The following is a 23,493-nucleotide window of genomic DNA, read 5'->3' on the forward strand; positions in this document are numbered from 1 at the left end:
AATACCCTCGCCGCAGCAAACCTGCATACTGTACTAAGCGAATTTCCATTTGCCTGAATTTATTTTAAATTAAATCTAATTAAATAACATTAGGTTTAACGAGTACCTAGGTTTGCTGCTATAGTGAGGCTAATCAAGTGTGTTTTTACTGTTTTTAGTAAAAGTTTAGTAGCTAAATGTAAAAAAAATTTTCAAAGTTTGACCAAATTATCTATCTATATATTAATAGGCAAGCATGTTTCTTTAAAACCTTTTTTCTCAGCTCATGTGCATCGCAGGAAAAATCTTCGCATACTGTTAGAAAGATATTTTTCCGTAGGTGTGCAGAATCCCTTTAAAAATTAAAATAGGCTCAGAAATAAGCACAAAAATGAATTTGAAATTTGAAAAAAATTAACATGGGCTTTATGGGTTTCTATGCTGGTGACGAAATAACAACAAAATATAAACAGAAAATCAAAACAAATTGAAGAAACTCCAATCACATGTTTTATTTACAGTATGGGGTGAAAATAGAGAAGTCTGTACATTACAAATCTTTGGTCGAGTTTCGACCACTGGACGACCTCTAGTTTTTATAAACAAGCAAACTAACTTACAACATTTTACAATATTCTCCACAAGAATAACAGGGAAATTTTAAATTTGCAATTTTTGGAATTTTCTCTATAACCAATAACCGTACAAAAACACTTTGGTATACTAAATTATTTGTTTTTAAGCTCTTTAAAATGGTCTAGAGAGAAATTAGGAAAATTTGTGTTTTGAGGGTCAAAAATTAGAAAAACCTATTTTTACCCCATAAAACCGGCATGGGGGTAAAACCCTGTTCCGATGCATGGTGGAAGTAAATAAGGTGTGCTACTGCGCATCATAGCCGGCTGCAGGCGGTACGGGGGAGGGGTATCGTGACGTCACCTTGGGGGCAAACATGCCTCGCGACCATATCGAGCAGTGACGCCGCTCTAATAAAATTGTAATTTTTAATAGTAAGAACCGATAAAAATTTCTGAAACTTTGCAGTCTTGGACTATTAACATAGGATGCATATGATTTAAATTTTATTAATTTATTTGAATTAAAAACCATTCAACCACCGATCAAACTTCAAACTTTTTCATACTAACACAAAAAAGTTAGTCGGCTACCAAATCACGTATTATTTGGTCAGGTTTATGAGACCAGCGGGAAAGTTTTAGGGAAAGGTTCTAATTTAACTGTGGTATCGGTTGGATTTCGATAAAAGAATTACTTTTTTGGCTAAGAAGAATTATATCAAGCGGCAACGGAGCGCGCGCTCAGCCGATGCCACCGATTATTGGATAATAAGGCCACGCATTTACTATCCAAAACACTGTAGCTACATGTTATAAGGATATACTTTGTATTCTACATTTTAAATTAAATATGTAATATTAACATGTGACAGATATAATAAGTTTTACATTAAAAGGCGTGGCAACATCTTCGTTTTTATACAAATTAACTCTCTTTGATAACAGTTACCATAAAATTTGTAGGATCGGAAATGAATAACATTTCCTTAACCAAAAACATAGTTTATTACATTTTGCAATCTTATAAAAATATTTACGACCTGAAAGTGAACATCTAAAAATTAAACATTTCATCACCTCTGGATTTTTCTAAACTTTTTTAAGTTTCTTTAGAAATTTTATTTTTTCGCCACTAGCAAAATTGCCTTGTCTTAGCCTCCTGTTGATTTGTTGAGGAAAACTTAAATATCGCACGTTTGGTTGCGTTTTCTTATTTTCCAAACTATTACAACAACCGTACACTGCACAATGGGGCATTTTTGTAGAAAGATGTGTGCCCTATGGAAAACTGACATCTACCAATGAATACACAAACTATAGCATCTACTGCAACTCGCGGTGAACACAGAAACGAAAACAAAACAAACAACACGTGATCATCCCCCGCACACACCCCCGCACCCGAGCCAAAGTTGCGACATAGATAACAACCCCAGTGAAATAGGATCCTAGCTGTCTAATTAAACTGGAATATCACATTTTATTATCATGGTATTGCAAGAGTGAAACAATTTTATATTTTAACCTGATTATAAATACAATGTTTAATCACCAACTTATTTTTTAACAGAGTACATTTTATTTTGTATACTACGTTAAATACATTCCTTTGCGTTAAAGATAATTTATTATTTAAACCAATATTTGCAAACTTTGGTTTTAACTTATCAACAACGATTTGCAATACTTTAAATGCAATTTGGCAACGTTAACCCTATTCACTGAGGAGACAATATTATATATTCTCTGTGAACTATTACGAAATAACCCATATTCAAACGGGGAAAAACACACTGAAGTCAACAGAACAACAATTTTTCACATAAAAATATAAATTCAGGAATAAAAATATCAATGATATTATATTCATGAAACTACATTATTTGTTGGATGGCAATGTGTGATTAACACTCTGCAACTGACTCGACTCTGTAACTGCTGAGCACGATCACGTGCTCATATAACTTAGCATATCTCAGGAAATAACGCCTCTAACGGTATATAGTTTGAAGGAAAGTTAAATTTGGATCTTTATCTAAAACTTTCCCGCTGGTCAAATGCTTCTAACCAAATAGTACGTGATTTGGTAGCCGACTAACTTTTACATGTTTAGTTTTAAGAAAGGCCAAGGTATAAAGAGTGATTTCACGCTTAAGTTTTTAACAATTACAAACTATTTTTTCACAACACGCATCGTCCACTTATAATTGATGTCCATGTCAAGTTTCATAATTTTTCCTCAATTCTAACAGTTCAAAATGTTGATGTTAATAGAGCAGTGTCACGCTGAGCTATATACGCGCGCGAAGCGGTTTGCCCCCAAGGTGACGTCACGTCGCGATGCGCAGAACTGTCTCAAACTCGTCTGGCTGAGTAGCACACCTTATTTACTTCCACCATGGTTCCGATGGTCCAATCATGCTGGTTCCCAAAATCATTGAAGTTTATCCCGCCTTACACCTTCAAATCAAATTTTATCCAAAACGGACAAAAATTACTTAATTTATTACGTTCACGGACGTATATATATATATTTATAAATATTTGACCTAATAGTGTTTTTGGCCCCTGAGGACAACAAAATGGAAAAGTATATCGGTCCCAGCTTTAGGTCTTACCGTGCCACCTACGTTAATAGCTACACTTTCCTATTGGGAAATTTGCTAAAAGGGGTTCACATGTTATTTTAATGCAACAACACTACAATATTGCTCTACTGTACTTAGGATGAAACTGGGTATACAAAAGTAAATACATATCCAATATGATGAGTTTCGAAAAGCATCATGGACAAAGCATCATCCTATGGGGTAAATATGAATTTTTGTAATTATACACTCAGAAAACCTTAAGATTCCTTGCTTGGGTTTAGTGGATGTGTTCAAAAGAGTGTTAAAAACAAAGTAGTATATTGTTTCTTCCTCCAATGAAGGGTTACGGTGGTAGTATATAGGAAAAAATAGTATCCCATGAAATTTATAATGACTATGGTTGATAAAACCCCACTTTTGATATGATTGTATATAAGAGAGTAAACGCATATCTAATATAATTGATTTACACAAAGCATCCTAGCTGGACCATGAGAATATGCTTTCACAGGGGTTTGTATGCGATTTAACTTCAAAATCCAATGGGTTTAGTGGATGTGTTAAAAAGAGCTTTAAAACAAACAAAGTAATATATTGTGTCTTTAATTCCTCGATACTATGGGTAAAATTATCATCCTGGGATGAAATCAAAAGCGGCTAAACTGTTGATGAAACTCCACTTTTGATATGGCTGGATGTAAGAAAGTGAAGACTTATCTAGCATGAAAAGTGAAAGCTTCCTAGCCAGATGATGAGAACAGGCTTTCTTAGAGGGTTATAGGGCAAATATATTTTATTGTTGTATTTTTTACTTTGAAAACTTCCAAATTCCACATTCTAGCAGAAGTTTCTTTTTTAAAAGCTAAAAAAAACAATTACTATTGTCAGATCTATTATTGTTGTTTTTTTTTTTTCGATTGATCATACTCACTCTATCTTAATATTATTGTTTGATAAAGGGTTACCATACAGAGAAAATGTCCTATACAGAGATTCCGATGTATAGTTCCAATGCGACCAAGGTAAAGCTCCGCTATTAATGTAATTTGGTTGAATACAATAAACACTCATCAGGTTGAGTTTTACTAACTGTCTTGATTAAATCATGTGAACTGGCTTTTATGGGTTGATATGGATATCTTTCTAAATTAACTTGAAAACATCTAAAAAATTTAGATATTTTTTTATCTCCATAATAATTAATGACATAAAGAGAGTTTTCAAAATCCCTTTTCTTTAGTTTGCTGATAATGATGTTCTCAGCTAAGTTTTCCAAGTCCATGATGATAATCCCACCAAGAATAAGTTGATAAATTTTAGCATAGCACAAAATTCTCTGGATACTGAATATTTCGTAGATGGCTGATGGCAGCCTGTTCTGGACGTCTAACCAACAGAGGCCATGGTGTTTTGTTGACTTGTCATTTAAGTTATGACCATACACATTCACCACATCTGCACCAAGGCCTCAGGCATGCTCGAAATGATCTCCTGCTCTGCAAGACACTGTTTGAGCATTGAGCATGCATGCCTGCTCGATCCAGTGTAGTCCTTTGTGCGCCAACCTAGAGTACTACGGTGTAGTCTGGTCGCCTTACTAACCAGCTCAGCCTTATTAACTAGGCTACAGTATTGTACCTTCGTTTCGTCCACACACGGAACGAATGAGCGTGCATCTAGTTTAATTGCTGTTATTTATTTTTCAATTCAATGAAACGGATTGTTTACTATTTGAGTTTGTGTAAACATAACCCCCAAGACGGATCGTGTTAGTATGGTTGTATCTTAAATTTGTGCATGTATCGTTGTTTTGTGTAGCTATAATTTGTTTATTTGTTGTTTTTTTTCTTTTAAATGCCTCTGACGCGACGACAACGAAACATAGACAGGAGGTGTAATCGTGATAACGACCGCAGCTACAGAACAGTGGCGCGTAGGTTACAAATACGCCCTAACGCTACCCCAAAACGACTTTTCATTCTCAATAATTGACCCTCTATCAATGACCTGTGTTGCCTGTACAGCGAGGCATTTTGAGAAGGAGAAAACCGGTCAGAATGCTTCAGGTTTATCAATAACAAAGATAAATATGGTCTGAGTTACACACCGGTAATCTTTGAGTTGACTCTTTAAACTCATTGTAAATATGACTGTTATTCGTTTTTAAATGACTCCTGTAATACTTTGCAATTGCTCGAATTCGAGCAACATGTACACTAGTAATTCTTAATAGAATAGAAAAATACCCTGCAAACATAGTGGGAGAACACCAGGCAGGATTTATGGCAGGCAGATCAACAACTAACCAGATTTTCATATTGAAAGAAATATCATCTAAATACTGGGAATACAACAAAGACTTGTATATTATTTTTGTTGACTTTGCAAAAGCTTATGATAGCATATCAAGACAAAAAATGTGGAAGTTGATGAAAAAACACAGGATTCCAAAGAAACTTGTCAATCTTACAAAAATCTGCACATTTAAGACCAAATCTAAAGTGAAAGTAGATCATTTATTTTTTTTTTTTTATATATACAACCGACTTCAAACGGTCTAAAAAGAATGAAATAATTTCAATAAAGAAAACTTTTGTATTAGGCAAGCTCACGTATTTTAAGTCGGCGCGGCTCTATGATGATTTTTGATACAAAATTGAAAGATGGTGTCCATATTGCAGGTGACTATTTATAACTAAAGGTGTTAATCTGCATGTATTTTTCATAGTTATGCGTTAAGTGTTATTTTATTACCGTAATCAGAGATCGGCATTATAGTGGTATAAACGAGTATCTTTAAAAAGATTATAACGCATGTTAATGTTTCTAACTTGGAAAAGTAACGTTTTAATACTAAACTAGCTTCTTTTCCCTATCATAATATCAAACTAAATTATTTTCCTATTCATATAGAACATTTGTTTGTGTTATTTTCATAATGCATTTATTCTGAAGTAAACATAAAATACAAGAAAATATTTCCTTTAATATATAAACAAAACAGTTCAGTATGTTTTTTATAAATAAAAAGGATATTAACCCATTGGCCTTGTATCACGGAACCGTTCCGTGACAGCTGTTGCGGGTCCAAAATTCGTATCACGGAACTGTTCCGTGATGACGACATCATGTTTATATATATTTTTTTAGGGTTGTTTTTAATTGTTTACGCAACTTAATGTTATTAATAACCTTTAATAAGGATGTGAGGTTATATATAAAAAAAATAAATGTACTTTTTCCAAAATTACGTCATTTAGGACTCGATTTTAGAGTAGTTTTTTTTTCCTTTGTCTAGTTGAACAAGGATTGTTATTATCGTATAACCTTTGAGCATGTTTTTGTTTATACGTCTTTGACTTTCTACTTATCTGCTCTTTAGTTACTATGCCAGCTGGAATACAGCTCTATGATTTCGTCACTCTTTGTTTGTAAACAGTTACTCTTTGTTTGTAAACAGTTTAGTGAAGTTGAAGTTGTGAAAATCTCGTAAAAGTTGTTATAAGTGCGTGATGTAATCCTTTTACAATAGCAGGCCACTCAAATAACTTTGATTCAATATTTTCGAGTGAAATTGATAGATTGTTAGATGGACCAGACGACGACGATGCTATCAGTAATACATCAAGTGATTGTGGGTGGATTGAGGAGGCAGAAAACCTGGACATCAGGAGTGAGGTAAGCCTAGGTCAAAAAGACTCCGATGACAGCGAAAGCTTCATTGACATTGATGAGGTTTTTAGAGAGTATGATGAGGATATTTCTGGAAATTTAGAAGAATTAGGGGAAGATTATGAAGAGGTAGGGCTAGGGGAATTTGACACAGCAGTTTGTGAGGAGATGGGGCAAGGAGATATTGGTAACAGACCTATTCCAAATGGAACATTGGTTGAAGGAGTAGGCCTAGTAGTAGAAGACGCAAATTTAGGTAGTCCTAATGATTCGGAAGAAATGGTGTTAGATGAAGATAATACTGGTATTGGTACTAGTGAGTCAAGTAGTAGTAGGCCTACTGTAACCAGTAAGAAAAGAAAGCCAAAGGGCAAAGGAAAAGAACCTGTTAGGAAGCGGAGAGGTGCTCCTAACCCTCCGAGTGTCCCTTGTTTTGGCCTTAATGTCTGCCTATTTTTTGCTCATTTGCAAGGTTTTATTAAAATGGATCTGAAAAAGCTTGAAAACAATGTTAATTAAACTGTTCTATATACCACTTTGTTTGGAAAATCATGGGCTTCAATATTATACATAAAACATAAGGAACATTTGTTTCAAAAAATTTTTTTAGGTAAAAAAAAATATTTTGGAAAATTTTCAACAAAAAAAATAAGTTCGCGCTCAATGAAATTGTATAAATTATAGGCCTATAAATATTTGAAAATAGCCACTTTGTTCTAAATTTTATGAGGATTACAAATATATAGTAATATAAGGAAGTAGATTTGCAAATAAATAAGTTATGGGCAAAAAACAGATTTCAGTACATAGCGTTTAGCTAAGAATGCATAGCCTAACAATAGCTAGGAATCTGGCTGATAATTTACATCAATATCACCACCTTACTACCTACTACCTACTTCTTTAGGATCATCAACCAGCCCTTCAAAATCACTTAAATCTTCTTATAATGCACCACGTATATCACTACTTTTGATTTTTAACACTAAAACAATGATAAACGTAATAAAACACATCAGTCTTCGGTGCGAGGTTAACCAAGCTGTTTACAAATACGCACGTCAGTTGTCTGCTACAATATTTTCGGAACTAAAATGAAAAGCGCTTAGGGACAGACCTCCGGAGAAAGCTCTGAATCTAACAAATAAAATTATACCTAACTCGATCCAGTTCAATCCGATTTTGTCAATCATAGAGCCTTCACCGTAAACAGTGTTTGTGAGTCGATGCATCGACACAAAACACTACACAAAGTGTGTTATGTGTCGAAGCATCGACAAATAACACTCGGAGGGCTAAACAGCCCAAACAAAAGAGCAAAAAATCTAGGTCTAGATGGGCAAGGGAAGACTGTAGTAATAAAATAAAAATATCCCTTTTGCAAACACGCCTGGGTTTAACGCTATCTCTAGTAGGAAACTGGGAAATAACCCTAACGCACTACAGTGCATGGATGAATTTTTAGGTGAGGAATTCTTTGCTATGATTGCCACTGAAACGAATGATTATGCCAACAAGTTATTGTCTGATCCGAATCGGCAGAAAAAACTTTATGAGGCGGCATGGACTCCTGTAAATGTAGATGAAATCAAAGTGTACTTAGCTTTATACATGTTGATGGGACAGGTGAAAAAGCCATCAATTCAAATGTATTTGTCAAAACAAAAAATAATTGAAACCAAGATTTTTTCAGAGGTAATGTTTTTCATTCGCTTCAACCAAATTTCTAGATTTTTACATTTCTCAGACAGTGACTAAACAGATCCAAATGACAAACTAAAAAAATTACGACCCGTTTTATCATACCTCGAAAACAAATTTATGAATACATATACCCTTGAGAAAAATGTTGCAATAGATGAAAGCCTAGTAAAGCTAAGAGCTAGGTTGTCCTACATCCAATTTAATCCAAAAAAGCGGGCTAGATTTGGAATTAAAATCTACAAACTTTGCAAATCATCCAGTGGATACTGCAGTGGTTTCAAAATTTACACAGGCTCAGAAAAAACCTCTGATATGCCAGCCAGAATTCGAAAGATCTTTGTAAGGCATTGCTGGAAAATAACACCCTTGTAGTTGGCACAGCTAACCAGCCAAGAGTAAACATTTCGATATACCCAAGCTTGAGGTAGATGCCAAACGTATGAGCAAAGATGGGATCCTAGCTGTGCAATGGAGGGATAAAAAAGTCATCCAAATGCTATCCACTATACATGAAGAAATAGATATGACTGTGGCAAAAGAGATAGTGAGGAAAGGGAAAACAACAGTAGTTATGAAACCCAAGTGTATCATTGACTATAACAATGGTATGCTTGGGGTTGATGTTCAAGACCAAAGACTGGCATCATTTCCCATCATGCGTCGTACGATAAAGGCGTATAAGAAGATATTCTTCTATCTTATAGACATGGCTGTGTTCAACAGTTTTTTGCATTTGGCGCAAAATTCACTGTGCAGACATGCAATACCGGGATTACCGCCTAAATCTCATAGAAGAAATTTTGAAGAACATTGTTCTACCAGAGAAATCCAACCCGGAAGGCCCTCTCTTGACAATCCGGTAAGACTGCAATGCAAGCAGTGGGCACATTTTGCAATGCAAATCCCACCAACTGCGAGCAAAAAGTTCCCTTCAAGAAATTGCAAGATGTGCTATAAACACAGGAAGCGGTCAGAAGTCAGATGGATGTGTCAGAAGTGTGATGCAGCTCTGCATTTGGAGAACTGCTTCGAAGCATATCACACAAAAACAGACTACTAGGATTGCTTTCAGAGAGGTGAAAGCCAGTTGAGCGGAACAAACGTGATTTGATATTTGTATAAGTAACTAAATGTAAAAAAGTCAATAGATGTACTAATGCTGGTTTTATTGATTAAAATTATAATCATTCAAATTTGTTTTACTACATCTTGTTATTCATATACCTCTTCCAGAAGTGCATTATGGTAGTTTTGACCAGGAAAATATTACAGTAGTTGGAATCTGATATTAACATCCAAAAACGGCATTAAAGTATAAAAAAGAGAAAGGAAATTTAACATTCAAATTCAACTGTAGCCTACAACAAAAACATTGGGCTTCATTTTTCACCCTTACAATCGGTTAAAGTATTTAAGTATAAAAACAGTAACTATTAAAAAAACGAGTATTAAAGTATAACAACAGGAGGGGAAATTTGACATTTAAAATCAACTGTGCAACATAAACATTGGTCTTCATTTTCAACTCTTGCAATTGGTTAAACTCAGCGTTCTTTGCTGGAAATAATATATGATTGTTAATACCAAGTATTCTTGATAGAGGATATGATTGTAATGTAACTGGAATGTAGGTCTTCTACCATTATTAGGACGATTTAGAGACAGCATTTTAATACTGTCCTTAATAATACCATTGGCCATTGGATACAGAAGATTTTGATGAAAAAGCTGGCTACAAATTTACCATGGGGATGTAATTTCTATAAGTTTTATTGATAGTCAAAGATAAAACATAGGCCTACGAAAAATGTAGGGCTATTTTAATGTAAGACTCAAATGTAAAACACCTTTAAAAGACTAAAATGAACTGAATTGTCAACCGTGTATTTCAATGTGTAAAAACGTAAAAACTACAAAAAGACTATAACTTATTAAACAATAAAATAAGATGGCTGAAATGTATTCCTAAACATAAGTAATAAGTAAACATCGCATTCAGCTGATTTAAGTAAAAACAGAATAATAAGAAGGGAAGACATGCCTTAAATATACAATGTAAATAATATAATTAGAAATTAGTAGCCTATTTCTGGACAGGCCTAGACAATTATCCATACCGTGGTTAAAAGTGTACTTCTATAAGCCCAGGTAATTAATTATTTACTTATTATTACGGTTGTAACTGGACGTATGTATAGTCCGTGGCTTGGCAATCAAATACCAGTATTTATATAGGATTGGCTACTGTTATCAACACTAGTGCACATGTTGCTCAAATTCGAGCAATTGCAAAGTATTACAGGAGTTATTTCAAAACGAATAACAGTCGTATTTAAAATGAGATTAAAAGAGTCAACTCAAAGATTACTGGTGTGTAACAGACCATGTTTAACTTTGTTATTGATAAACCTAAAGCATTCCGGAGGGTTTTCCCCTTCTTAAAATGCCTCGCTGTACGGGCAACACAGGTCATTAATAGAGGGCCAATTGAGAACGAAAAGTCGTTTTGGGGTAGTGTTGGGGCGCATTTGTAACCTAATAGCTGAGATTGTCCAGGGTCAGGTGCTGACTGTGAAGTTAAGCCTATTACGCGCCACTGTTCTGTAGCTGCGGTCGTTATCATGATTACGCCTCCTGCCTATGTTTCGTTGTCGTCACGTCGGAGGCATTTAAAAGAAAAAACTACAAATAAACAAATTATAGGTAGCTACACAAAACAACGATAAATGCACAAATTTAAGTTACAATTATCCTAACACGATCCGTCATAGCGACACAAATCAACGATAAATACACAAATTTAAGATACAACCATACTAACACGATCCGTCTTGGGGGTTATGTTTACACAAACTCAAATAGTAAATAAATGAACTCAATGCGTTTCATTGAAATGAAAAATAAATAACAGCAATTAAACTATACAGCTGATCAAAATGTAAACAATTATGTTCTTCATAAGGATAACATGGGGACTTTCAAAGCCACTGGGGGCAGAGCCCAAGGGACTTAAAAAAAAATGTAAGGCCAGTTTGCAAATCTACGCGACACACTCTTTCCAATGAGATGTCAATGGATAAAATCGGTTAAGAAATGGCGGAGGAGTTCAACCGACAAAGTTTCATGTAGCGTATTAATTATATAGATTTGAAATTACTGTTTCACAAAATGCAGATTCCATTTTCAGCCGAGCCATTAAAATGAGGATTTGCCGAACAATTATTAATATTACAGAATAGTATTTAATGATATACAACTATTCACATTTCATATGTTATATGTTAGTTTTGCTATGGTCAAAGGTCCAAATCCAAATGTTCTTTTCATTTGGTTTTTATGTAGTAATTTGCTAGAATCATTGATTTTACATAAAGTCAATGCTAGAATACTGTAGATGGCTTGTTAAGACCATAATGCAAGCATTTTTGAAAACGTTTCACCGTTTAACCAACTATTCCAAAAGATAAAAGTTATATGGTGCAACACAAATAAACAACCCGATCACCTATCTATAACCTACACTTTACCTTCCTAATCTAACCTTACTTCAAAACACTTAATGTAGTCACGAATACTCATAAACCCTGACCTACCTTCCCCACATGCCTAAATTAGATCAGTGTTCAATCTGCGTTTTATTAATAAGTGTAATAACTTACTGCACCGTCGATGTAATTCGACATAATATAACCTGTGAGGTATCCCAACCTTTATATTATACAGCCGGATGTGTAACTAGTAACGTATACTAATGTTTGGGCACTTCTAGATGAGCTAGAGACGTGAAATTTTCGGTGTTTTGAAGGTCTAGTGCCCAGACCCCCGGGAAAAATCTGAAAAGTGGCATTTTCCTCTTCCAACCCCCCCTAAATTAACGATTTTCCCCCCATGTTATTCTTATGGGAAATAACGTTGAAAAACACCAATTTTCGTACGCTCATCTGAACCGTTTAGAAACGTGCTAGAGACTTGGAATTTGCGTAGTATTGTACTATGGGATCTTAAATTACCGGTAATATCCTTAAAAACCCCATTTTCAAAATTCTACCCCCCCAAAAAAAAATCCACAAAAATTTCGGTTTTCGGAAAAACATGTTTTTTTAAAACGGCTGTAGCTCGAAAACCGTAAGAGCTAGAATCGATTTGAGGAAAAATCGTGAGTTCGAAATTAAATTTTCTACAAGACAGTTTTATCAGAGAAGGCGTCATATCGAAATTCGCACTCCTTCACCTTCAAAAAACGCTCTAACTCCAAAAATTGTGAAAATCCTCTATTTTTTTACGTGTTTTTAATTTTTAAAACGACTTTTCGTATATATATTTCTACTTTTTATGCTCCCAACATTTAAAGGAATGTCCCTAGAGTGACCTTCAATAATTTTAACCTACAAAAAAAATTCAAAATGGCGGATTTGTAATAAAAAAGATTGTTTTTTAATGTATTTCTTATGGAGAATTAACATGCGTCGACAGGCAAACTAGACGTAAACGTCAGTAGGTGAAATATGGGCGTTTGGTGACAGAAAAAACATTTTTGTCACTTCTAGAGTAGCTAGGGAGCTGAAATTTTTGTTTAAAGGTTCGTCTGGGTACCAAACCACCCAGAGAGTCCCAAAATTTAGTTTTTCCAACTGAAACCCGCCAAAAGAAATCCCGTAAAACCCTAGTTTTTTTTGGGAAAAACATGTTTTTTTTAAACTGCTGTAGCTTGAATACGGTAAGAGCTAGAATCGATTTGAGGGAAAATCGTAGGTTCAGAATTAAATTTTCTACAAGACAGTTTTCTCAGAGGAAGGGGTCATATCGAAAATCTGACTCCTTCACCTTCAAAAAACGCCCTAATTCGAAAAATTGAAAAAAATTCTAGATTTTTTGGTGTTTTTAATTTATAAAACGACTTTTCGTACATATATTTGTACTTTTTATGGTCTTAACGTTGAAAAGAAAGTCCCTTGAGTGACCTTCTATAATTTTAACATACTAAAAAATTTAAAATGGCGGGTTTTTATTCAAAAAGGTACTTTTTAACGCTTTTTTTAACGTATTCCTTATAGAAAATTAACATGCTTATACACGCAAACGAGATCAAAATGTAAGGAGGTAAATTATTATGGATATGTAGACCAATACCATTCTAACCCCCCCCTCTTTCATCCCCATTAATAAAATGTTACCATTAGCAACAGGGTGCAGCACTAATATTTTTTTTAAATCTATGACAATAGCTAATTTGCAACCAAAAGGTGAGTGAGCGTAGCGAACGAGCTAACCTAAAGGCAAGTGAGCGCAGCGAACGAGCTAACCTGAAGGCAAGTGAGCGCAGCGAACGAGCTAACCTGAAGGCAAGTGAGCGCAGCGAACGAGCTCACACCTAAAGGTGAGTGAGCGTAGCGAACGAGCTAACCTAAAGGCAAGTGAGCGCAGCGAACGAGCTCCAACCTAAAGGTGAGTGAGCGTAGCGAACGAGCTAACCTGAAGGCAAGTGAGCGCAGCGAACGAGCTCCAACCGAAAAGTGAGTGAACGTAGCGAACGAACTAGGCTGAGGGCAAGTGAGCCTAGCGAACGAGCTAACCTGAAGGCAAGTGAGCGCAGCGAACGAGCTAACCTGAAGGCAAGTGAGCGCAGCGAACGAGCTCCAACCTAAAGGTGAGTGAGCGTAGCGAACGAACTTCAACCAGGATTTGATTGAGCCATGCGTTTAGTTAAATTTTTTCCCATCTCCACCCCAAATTCGTGTTTAAACCTGAAATTTTACCTTTTTTCCCTATTTTTGGTGATTATTACTGCGCAAGGGGTCCATTCTTCATGTCGATAATTTTTACCAACCCCCCGCCCCCGAAGGGGGCTTAAGATTATTTAAAAATATTATTTTACCTCACTCTAACTCCTAAGGCTTTATATCGATGCTTATTGATGTGAAGAAAGTTTTAGAGGTTGTGACTTAGCAAATTTAATTCATCATAGCACCGGCCCTACATCGAGACTCTAACATGCCAAGACTGGTTTGGTTTGCACTAAACAACCCCCCTATAAAATACTTCGCAACTGCCAAGTTATCACTACGTCTTTTACGCAAAAAGCAAAAATGTTTCCGGACAACATCCTGTCCCCCGTGACAATTTCTCATCACGGCTACTATTAAAAGGGGGCCTAGTTCACTTCTGTGTAAAAATAGGTTATGTTTCTTCACCAATTTATTTTTTTTATGGTAACTGTAGGAAAAGTATAATGTGCAACTCGAGTTCAAAGTACAATTGCCTCACTCGAGAAACCATTCCTCACTCGCCTACGGCTCGTGAGTAAGGATTTCTCTCGAGTGAGTCAATTGCTCACTTTTCTCACTAGTTGCACAAATAACTATTTAAAAAAAAAAAATATTATTGCTTTGTATTCTCCTTACTTTACTTTAAATTTTACTCATTACATGTTTTTTCGTAACTTTACTCCTTGACCCCCCAAAACTTGATTTTAATCTGAAAATTTGAAGGTTTTTCGCCACTTTTACGAGCCCCGTGTTATTCTTATGGAGGATAAGATTGAAATATAATGACTTTGGTATGGTCATATGAATCGTTTAGAAATGTGCTAGAGACATGTAATTTGGTAGTATTGTAGTAAGGGATCATAAGCTAATGGTGAAATTTTCAAAACTCCCATTTTCAAATTTTAATCCCCCCAAAAATCCAAAATGGCGGACCTCTGAAAACGATAAAACAGGTTTTTTTCAAACGGATTTAGCTCGAAAACGGTAAGAGCTAGAAAAGATTTGAAAGGATATCCAGGAACAGGAATTAAATTTTTTACACAACCCTCTTCGGTGTTTTCCGAAAATCGCACTCTTTCGGGTTCAAAAACCTCTCTACTTTCAAAATTTGGTAAATTTCTTTCAACTTTTTACCGGTTTTCCATATTTTTTCATACTTAAATCTTTCCTTTTTGCAAATATTATTATTGCTTTGTATTCTCCTTACTTTAGTTTAAATTTGGATATCTGAAATTTTGAATGATTGTAGATCTTGCACCCTTTCCGAAAAGTGACATTTTACAAATATAACTCCCTCCCCCACGAAATATAGAATCCCCCCTCCCCCAATGTTATTCCTACAGGTCCATCGGTCTAAATCAATTTTACCCACTTCTAGATTGGCTAAAGATCTGAAATTTGGCTCAATTGCAGGTCTTGCGCCATGGCCCATTTCTATTTACCCCCAACCAAAAAAGGGGGCCTGGGGGCGGAGCCCCCAGCGAGCCAAAGGCGAGTCTAAATACTATACAATCCGATGTGTAACTGACTGGGGATACAAATTCTAGACCACTTCTAGATGAGCTAGAGACTTGAAATTTTCGGTGGTTGTAGGTCTAGTGCCCAAACCACCCATAAAATTCCAAAAAGTCGCATTTTCAAATTTTAACCCCCCCGAAAATTCGAATTCCCCCCCCATGTTATTCTTATGGGGAATAACATTAAAAATGGCCGACTTTCGTGTTCCCATCTGAACCACTTAGAAACGTGCTAGAGACTTCAAATTTGCGTAGTATTGTAGTAAAAGATCTTACATTACCGGTGGAATATGCAAAAGTCCCATTTTCAAATTTTAACCCACCCAAAAATCCAAAACGGCGGACCTCTGAAAACGAAAAAACACTTTTTTTTCAACCGGATGTAGCTCGAAAACGGTAAGAGCTAGAAAAGATTTGACAGTATATCCAGGAACAGGAATTAAATTTTCTACAAAACCCTCTTAGGCGTTTTCCGAAAATCGCACTCCTTCAGCTTCAAAAAACGCCCTACTTTCAAAATTTGGTAAATTTTTATTACATTTTTACCGGTTTTCGCCATGTTTTCATACTTAAATAATTTTTTTTTTCAAAAACTAGTATTGCTTTGTATTCTCCTTACTTTACTTTAAATTTTACTTATCACATGTTTTTTCGTAACTTTACTCCTTGACCTCCAAAACGTAATTTTAATCTCAAAATTTGAAGGTTTTTTGCCACTTTTACGAGCCCCGTGTTATTCTTATGGAGAATAAGATTGAAATATAATGACTTTGGTATGGTCATATGAATCGTTTAGAAATGTGCTAGAGACTTGTAATTTGGTAGTATTGTAGTAAGGGATCATAAGGTAATGGTGAAAATTTCAAAAGTCCCATTTTCAAATTTTAACCCCCCCAAAAATCCAAAATGGCGGACCTCTGAAAACGATAAAACACGTTTTCTTCAAACGGATTTAGCTCGAAAACAGTAAGAGCTAGAAAAGATTTGAAAGTATATCCAGGAACAGGAATTAAATTTTCTACAAAACCCTTTTCGATGTTTTCCGAAAATCGCACTCTTTCGGGTTCAAAAAACTCCCTACTTTCTAAATTTGGTAAATTTCTTTCAACTTTTTACCGGTTTTCGCTATTTTTTCATACTTAAATCATTCCTTTTTGCAAATATTATTATTGCTTTGTATTCTCCTTACTTTAGTTTAAATTTTACACAATACGTCTTTTTTCGTAACTTTACTCCTTAACCCCCAAAACTTAGGTTTAATGTCAACATTTGAAGGTTTTTTACCACTTTTACGAGCCCCATGTTATTCTTATGGAGAATAACATTGAAAAATGCCGACTTTAGTATGCTCATCTGAACCAATTAGAAACGTGCTAGAGACTTGAAACTTGGTAGTATTGTAGTATGGGATCTTACATTACCGGTGAAATTCCCAAAAGTCCCATTTTCTAATATTAACCCCCCCCCCAACATCCAAAATGGCGGACCTCTGAAAACGAAAAAACAAGTTTTTTTAATCGGATGTAGCTCGAAAACAGTAAGAGATAGAAAGGATTTGAAAGAATCTTAGCGAAAGGAAATTAAATTTTCTACAAAACCCTATTTTGCGTTTTCCAAAAATCGCACTCCTTCAGCTTCAAAAAACGCCATACCTTAAAAATTTGATAAATTTCTTTCCAATTTTTACCGGTTTTCGCTATTTTTTCATACTTAAATAATTACTTTTCGCGAATATTATTATTGCTTTGTATTCTCCTTGGTTCTTGTATTCTCCTTACTTTAAATTCTACTCCTTTAATAATTTATCGTATCTTTACTCCTTAACCCCCAAAACTTAGGTTTAATTTTTAAAATTTGAAGGTTTTTTTACCACTTTTACGAGCCCCATGTTATTCTTATGGAGAATAAGATTAAAATATAATGACTTTGGTATGGTCATATGAATCGTTTAGAAACGTGCTAGAGACTTGGAATTTGGTACTATTGTAGTAAGGGATCATAAGTTTATGGCAAATTTTGCAAAAGTCCCATTTTTAAATTTTACCCACCTTAAAAATCCAAACTGGCGGACCTCTAAAAACGACAAAACCCATTTTTTTTCAATCGCCTATAGCTCGAAAACAGTAAGAGATAGAAAATATTTGAAAGGATTTTCATGAACGGGAATCAAATTTTCTACAAACCTTTAATAGGTGTTTCCCGGAAATCGCACTCCTTAACCTTCAAAAAACGCCCTACTTTCAAAATTTGGTAAATTTCTTTACATTTTTACCGGTTTTCGCCATTTTTCATACTTAAATAATTTGTTTTTGCAAAAATTAATATTGCTTTGTATTCTCCTTACTTAACTTTAAATTTTAAACACTACGTGTTTTTTCGTAACTTTACTCCTTGACCCCCAAAACTTAGGTTTAATGTCAAAATTTGGGGCCCCCCAATATTATTCCTACAGGTGCATCGGTCTAAATCAATTTTAACCAATTCTAGATTAGCTAAAGATGTGAAATTTGGCTCAATTGTAGGTCTTGCGCCATGGCCCATTTGTATTTACCCCCAACCAAAAAAGGAGACCTGGGGGCATCGTATTTTCAACCCCCCACCCAAATATTGAATCCTCCCCCCCCCCTAATGTTATTCTTACAGGTGCATAAGTCTAAATCACGTTTACCCATTTCTAGATTAACTGGATATCTGAAATTTGGCATGATTGTTGATCTTGCGCCCTTTTCAAAATTGACATTTTACAAATATAACTCCCCCCCTCCCTCGAAAATTAGAATCCCCCGATGTTATTCCTACAGGTGCATCGGTCTAAATCAATTTTACCCACTTCTAGATTAGCTAAAGATCTGAAATTTGGCTCAATTGCAGGTCTTGCGCCATGGCCCATTTCTTTTTATCCCCAACAAAAAAAGGGGGCCTGGGGGCGGAGCCCCCAGCGAGCCAAAGGCGAGTTATCGGATTATATATCGATTTCGATGCGGTTCGATATATCGCTTATTAAATCCTGATTTCTAACTTTGGCTGTTTATAATCAGCTGGCAACACAAATAGGTTCCCAAGAAAGTAGTCACCGGTCCGTATCCCTCCGCTCCTTGTTTATGCTCCGCGCATTGAGAAAGTAGTTCCGTATATTTTCTCAATTTTCAGTGAATTCAGCACCTTAAAAAAAAGGTTTTAACTGCATTTTCTTGTTTATTTAAATCATAGGAATGGTTTAAAAAACGTTTTAAAGAAAAGTCTAGAAAATTCAGAAATACCTTATGATTCTCTTGTTTACATTTTTATTGTAAACAAAAAAACTGTCATGGCTACTTTAGTCCCATAAGCCTAATGTTAAATATTGGAAATTTTAAGTTCATTTTAAATTGCATTAGCATTATCTAATTGAAATTTGTTTGTTTAAAAACCATCTCACTATTAGTCTAAGTGATTTTGTTAAGTTTGGCTGAAATGCGTTCAGCCGTTATTGAGTGATATTTCTCTATTTGTTGCATTGAAGTTGATCCCAAAGAGCTTCGCTCGCTCCGCTCAATTAGAGACATAAACTGAAGAGGGATGTAAATAGTGTAAATATAGTGTAGTTATATTGGATATGTATATTGGATAGCAAGTGAACAATAATAGAACAGTGAATTTTTACAGTAAAGGATGATTTACACCGAAAACTAGCAACGTAGGTAAGTAACCAGAGTCAAATATTGTATCCTTTGTAGTAGAATAAATTTAACTTATTTGAATTAGGTACCTATTTCTGTATTAAATTGTAAATTTTCAGAAAATGTGACTGTAAACAATATTTTGCAATTATGTGTTACATTTACCCAATATTACACGTTTTTGCAAAATGTAAGTGTTTACAAAAAAACCTAATAAATATTTTGTTAAAATATTTATTAGTCTTAAATCTTAAATTCACAAAAACTGACAATTTTAAATATCTTGGAGTGACAATAACAAGTGAAAGCAGACAAGACAACGAAATCCAATGTAGATTAGCAGCAGCTCAACGGTGCTATTGGAGTCTAACAAAACTATTTAGAAGAAGACTCCTGACCAGAAGAACTAAAATAAAGATGTATAAAGTAATATACAACCAGTTCTACTATATGGAGCAGAAGTCTGGACGCTTACAAAGCAAAATGGAAAGAAATTAATAGTTTTTGAAAATAAAATCTTACGTAGAGTGGACCTATTAATGACAATGGTGAATGGCGGATAAGGAGGAACCAAGAATTAAGAGAACTTTATAATGACCCAGATATTATAGCAATGGTAAAGAGCATGAGATTACGATGGCTGGGACACGTATATAGAAGAGATGTTAACAGTATGATTAAAAGGGTATGGATGGGGCAACCAGAAGGACGACGGCTGCTAGGACGGCCCAGATTAAGCCCAAGGACCTCAGGAGGTTAGTAGCAAGTTTGGAGGCAGCAGAGGACAGCTAGTAGTGGAGGCGCATTGTTGGCGAGGCCAAAAATCACTTGGGATTTGTGTGGCCGCAGGAGTAAGTAAGTAAGTATCTATCTATATATATATATATATACGTCCGTGAACGCGATAACTTGAGTAATTTTTGTACAATTTTGATGAAATTTGGTTTGAAGGTGTAAACTTGAGAGTTCACGAACCAGCATGATCGGACCATGGGAAAAGGGTTTTACAGGGGCTTTTATGGGCCGTAAAAAATGGTTTTTCTCATTTTTGACCCTCAAAACACAAAATTCCCCAATTTTTCTTTAGACCTTTTTAAAGGGCTTAAAAACAAATAATTTAGTATATCAAATTTTTTTTGTGCGGTTATTGGTAACGGAGAAAATTCCAAAAATTGTAAATTTAAAATTCCCATTTTATTCTTATGGAGAATATTGTAAAATGATGTAGTTTGCTAGTTTATTGATATATTTGGACCAAACTTATCCAATTTATTATTTTTTACTAAGCTATTAATATTTTACAAAAAAACACGCTTTATTAGTTTCCTTGTAGCAGCAAACCTAGGTACTTGTTAAACCTAATATTATTTAAGTTCAGACAAATGGAAATTCGCTTAGTCGGCAGGTTTGCTGCGGCCGGGGTATTTTATATCCCAATCCAAAATTTATCCACTCTGAATCAACAATGAAATTTCGTCATCAGGTACATTCCAAAGAAAAGGGGGGAAAACACCCTTGTGTTACTCTAATAGATAAATTCTTAGTAGTCGGATGCATTGAAGTTTAAAGTAAGTTAGGTATATGAAGTTCCTGACAGTGTTATCCTTCCTTAGTATGATATGTGTCTGTCTTGCTTTTAATGTTTAACGATGTGGAGCCCCTAATGTTGTATGCTTTCTATTGTCAAATACAAGGGCAATAAAAATATTTTTGGTGTAAGCTAAAACAAGTTTTTTTTCAATTACTGGTGCACTACTGTGTTCACGTCATCAGACAAGTAGCGAAAGGCTACTACTAAGCTTATGTGAATTATTTTCTATGTTTGTAGAAACAGTAATAAAATAACAATATAGTCAAGTTTCAATCTATCGTGATAGCTTTTAGTTTTCAGTACAAACTACTCAGTGTTTTCATCAGGCCTTAAAATCTATCATTGATTTTGGACTGCAACAGGCAGACGTGTTTATTTTGCAACCTATTTTTATTGATATGTATAGTTTATTTCTTACCTAGGGCCGAAAATGAGATTTAGCCGGCTCGAGATCATTTTTTTTACGATTGAGAGCTGTAAACCCCTTTTGGCCCAAGGTACGAACGCTAGTTTTCACCACACTATACAAAATTGAGAAAATAAGCACATTATGTACACTAATAGTCAAATCAACTGCACCTTTAAGGTTATGTGAAGTAATGTTTAGAGGAATCAGTACAAATTAAAAAGTATGTGCTGTAAAAGTATCTATAAGTATAAAAGAGGATGTTCGTATATATATTTGGCAGTGATAAACTCAGACACCGCTGAACCGATTGCCACGAAACTTGGTACATACGTGTAGAATTTCATGGAATAGGTTTATACACCATCAATTTCGTGATCCGTCCAATCGGCTCCGCCCCAGTGGCTCTGGAGTTTCCCATGTTAACCTTTAGAGAAATGGAATTAATGAATCTTAACAGCTGTTTCAATTAAACAAGTTGGTTCTGTTCTATGATGTTCAATAGCATTACAGTTACAAGGATTACCAACAGGGTGCAGCACTATTATTTCTTTTACATTTATGACAACAGCTAATTTGCAACCAAAAGGTGAGTGAGCATAGCGAACGAACTTCAACCTGGAGGCGAGTTAGCCTAGTGAACGAGCTAACCTGAAGGCAAGTGAGCGTAGCGAACGAGCTAACCTGATGGCAAGTGAGCGCAGCGAACGAGCTCCAACCTAAAGGTGAGTGAGCGTAGCAAACGAGCTCCAACCTAAAGGTGAGTGAGCGTAGCGAACGAACTTCAACCAGGACGTGATTGAGCCATGCGAACGAGATCATCTTGAAAATACTGTCATTAATAACCATGAATGAAAATAACCATTAATAATTAAGCTAGCATAACCTAGATTTAATATAAGAGCAATAATAAAGAATCGGTTATCCTTCGTACTATATGTGTTTCATTAGTTGTCGTACGTATTTCAATTTAGTTATAAGCACTTCATATACAATAAGACAATTAAACGTTAGGGTACTTAAATTGTAAATAGTCAAAGGCAAGACAACGTCCGCCGGGTTCAGCTAGTAAATTATAAAAACTCAAAAAATAATAAAAGCTTAAAAAGTATAGATAAAAGAACTACTATATAAAAAGAAAGAAAAAGAAACTTCTATATAAATAAAATTGGAGTTTTGTCTGTATATTGCGTAGAATCATAAATGGTATGGTTATTTTTTCATTTCATACGATAGGAAGCCGAAACGAGTGTTATCGTGATTACGGTCTGTCTGTCTGTAACACTCAAGATGGCATTTTACGCTCTCTTCTCCAGGAAAACGACAAAATAGATTATGATTAAACGATTTCGATGTATTCTCTACATGCATTAGAAGGTTTTTGTGGGGAGCGAGCTGGTGTAATGGTTAGAGCGCGGGATTTCGGTCCCAGGGGTCCCGGGTTCAAATCCCGCCAAATCACCAATGGATTTGATCTATGTGATAATGCCGCAACCCCTACGTCTAGCCTGAAGTAATGTGAAAAACAATTCCGGGCTCATGCCTATTTAGGATTATACCGGTACTAGTTGTTCTGCCTGTGCTTCGCAACAGGGCAATAATACTCAGGAGTATTCTCCAACTAAATTATTCAAAAACACAAATAATAAGAGTTTCAAACATTGCAAAATAAAAAAGTTGTCTCTTTTGTCTTTTGCTGGATATTTGTCGTTTATAAAAACCACACATTTTTTGGGCATGAACATGGATCAAAATTTAATGTTGAAAATTCACATTGAAACTACAGTAAAGAAACTAAACCCAGCTTGTTTTCAAATGTATGTTTTAAGTTTAAGTAATGTAACAAATTTCAAAACCAAGCTTATGGTATACTAGCTGTGTGCCCGTTCTACGCACGGGGATCTTATCGCAGCCAGTTGAAACCTTCTTATATTAAGAACAGCAGTTGATTTGAATATTTTCAGATATGCTGGCAAAACAATTATAGTTAAACCTTCGCAAATACAGTATCTGACAGTTTCAAGCACAAGG

At 35.2% G+C, this 23,493-nt stretch overlaps 1 protein-coding gene across 3 annotated transcripts in view; it reads right to left on the minus strand.

Annotated features, from left to right (window-relative positions):
• LOC128983011 (peroxisomal N(1)-acetyl-spermine/spermidine oxidase-like) overlaps window positions 1–23,493 on the minus strand; it is an 86,640-nt gene that overhangs the window by 51,178 nt on the left and 11,969 nt on the right. The window contains exon 2 of one of the 3 annotated variants that reach the window (XM_054402130.1): window positions 22,147–22,294. The exons of the other annotated variants lie outside the window; for them this stretch is intronic. Coding sequence (XP_054258105.1) covers window positions 22,147–22,294 — 148 coding nt within the window. The remainder of the gene's footprint in view (window positions 1–22,146; window positions 22,295–23,493) is intronic. 3 annotated transcript variants of the gene reach the window in all.

The sequence above is a fragment of the Macrosteles quadrilineatus genome, unplaced genomic scaffold (assembly GCF_028750875.1).
Source record: "Macrosteles quadrilineatus isolate MER2022 unplaced genomic scaffold, UCM_ALF_1.0 Scaffold_1__1_contigs__length_201487025, whole genome shotgun sequence".
Classification (NCBI taxonomy): Eukaryota; Metazoa; Arthropoda; class Insecta; order Hemiptera; family Cicadellidae; genus Macrosteles; species Macrosteles quadrilineatus.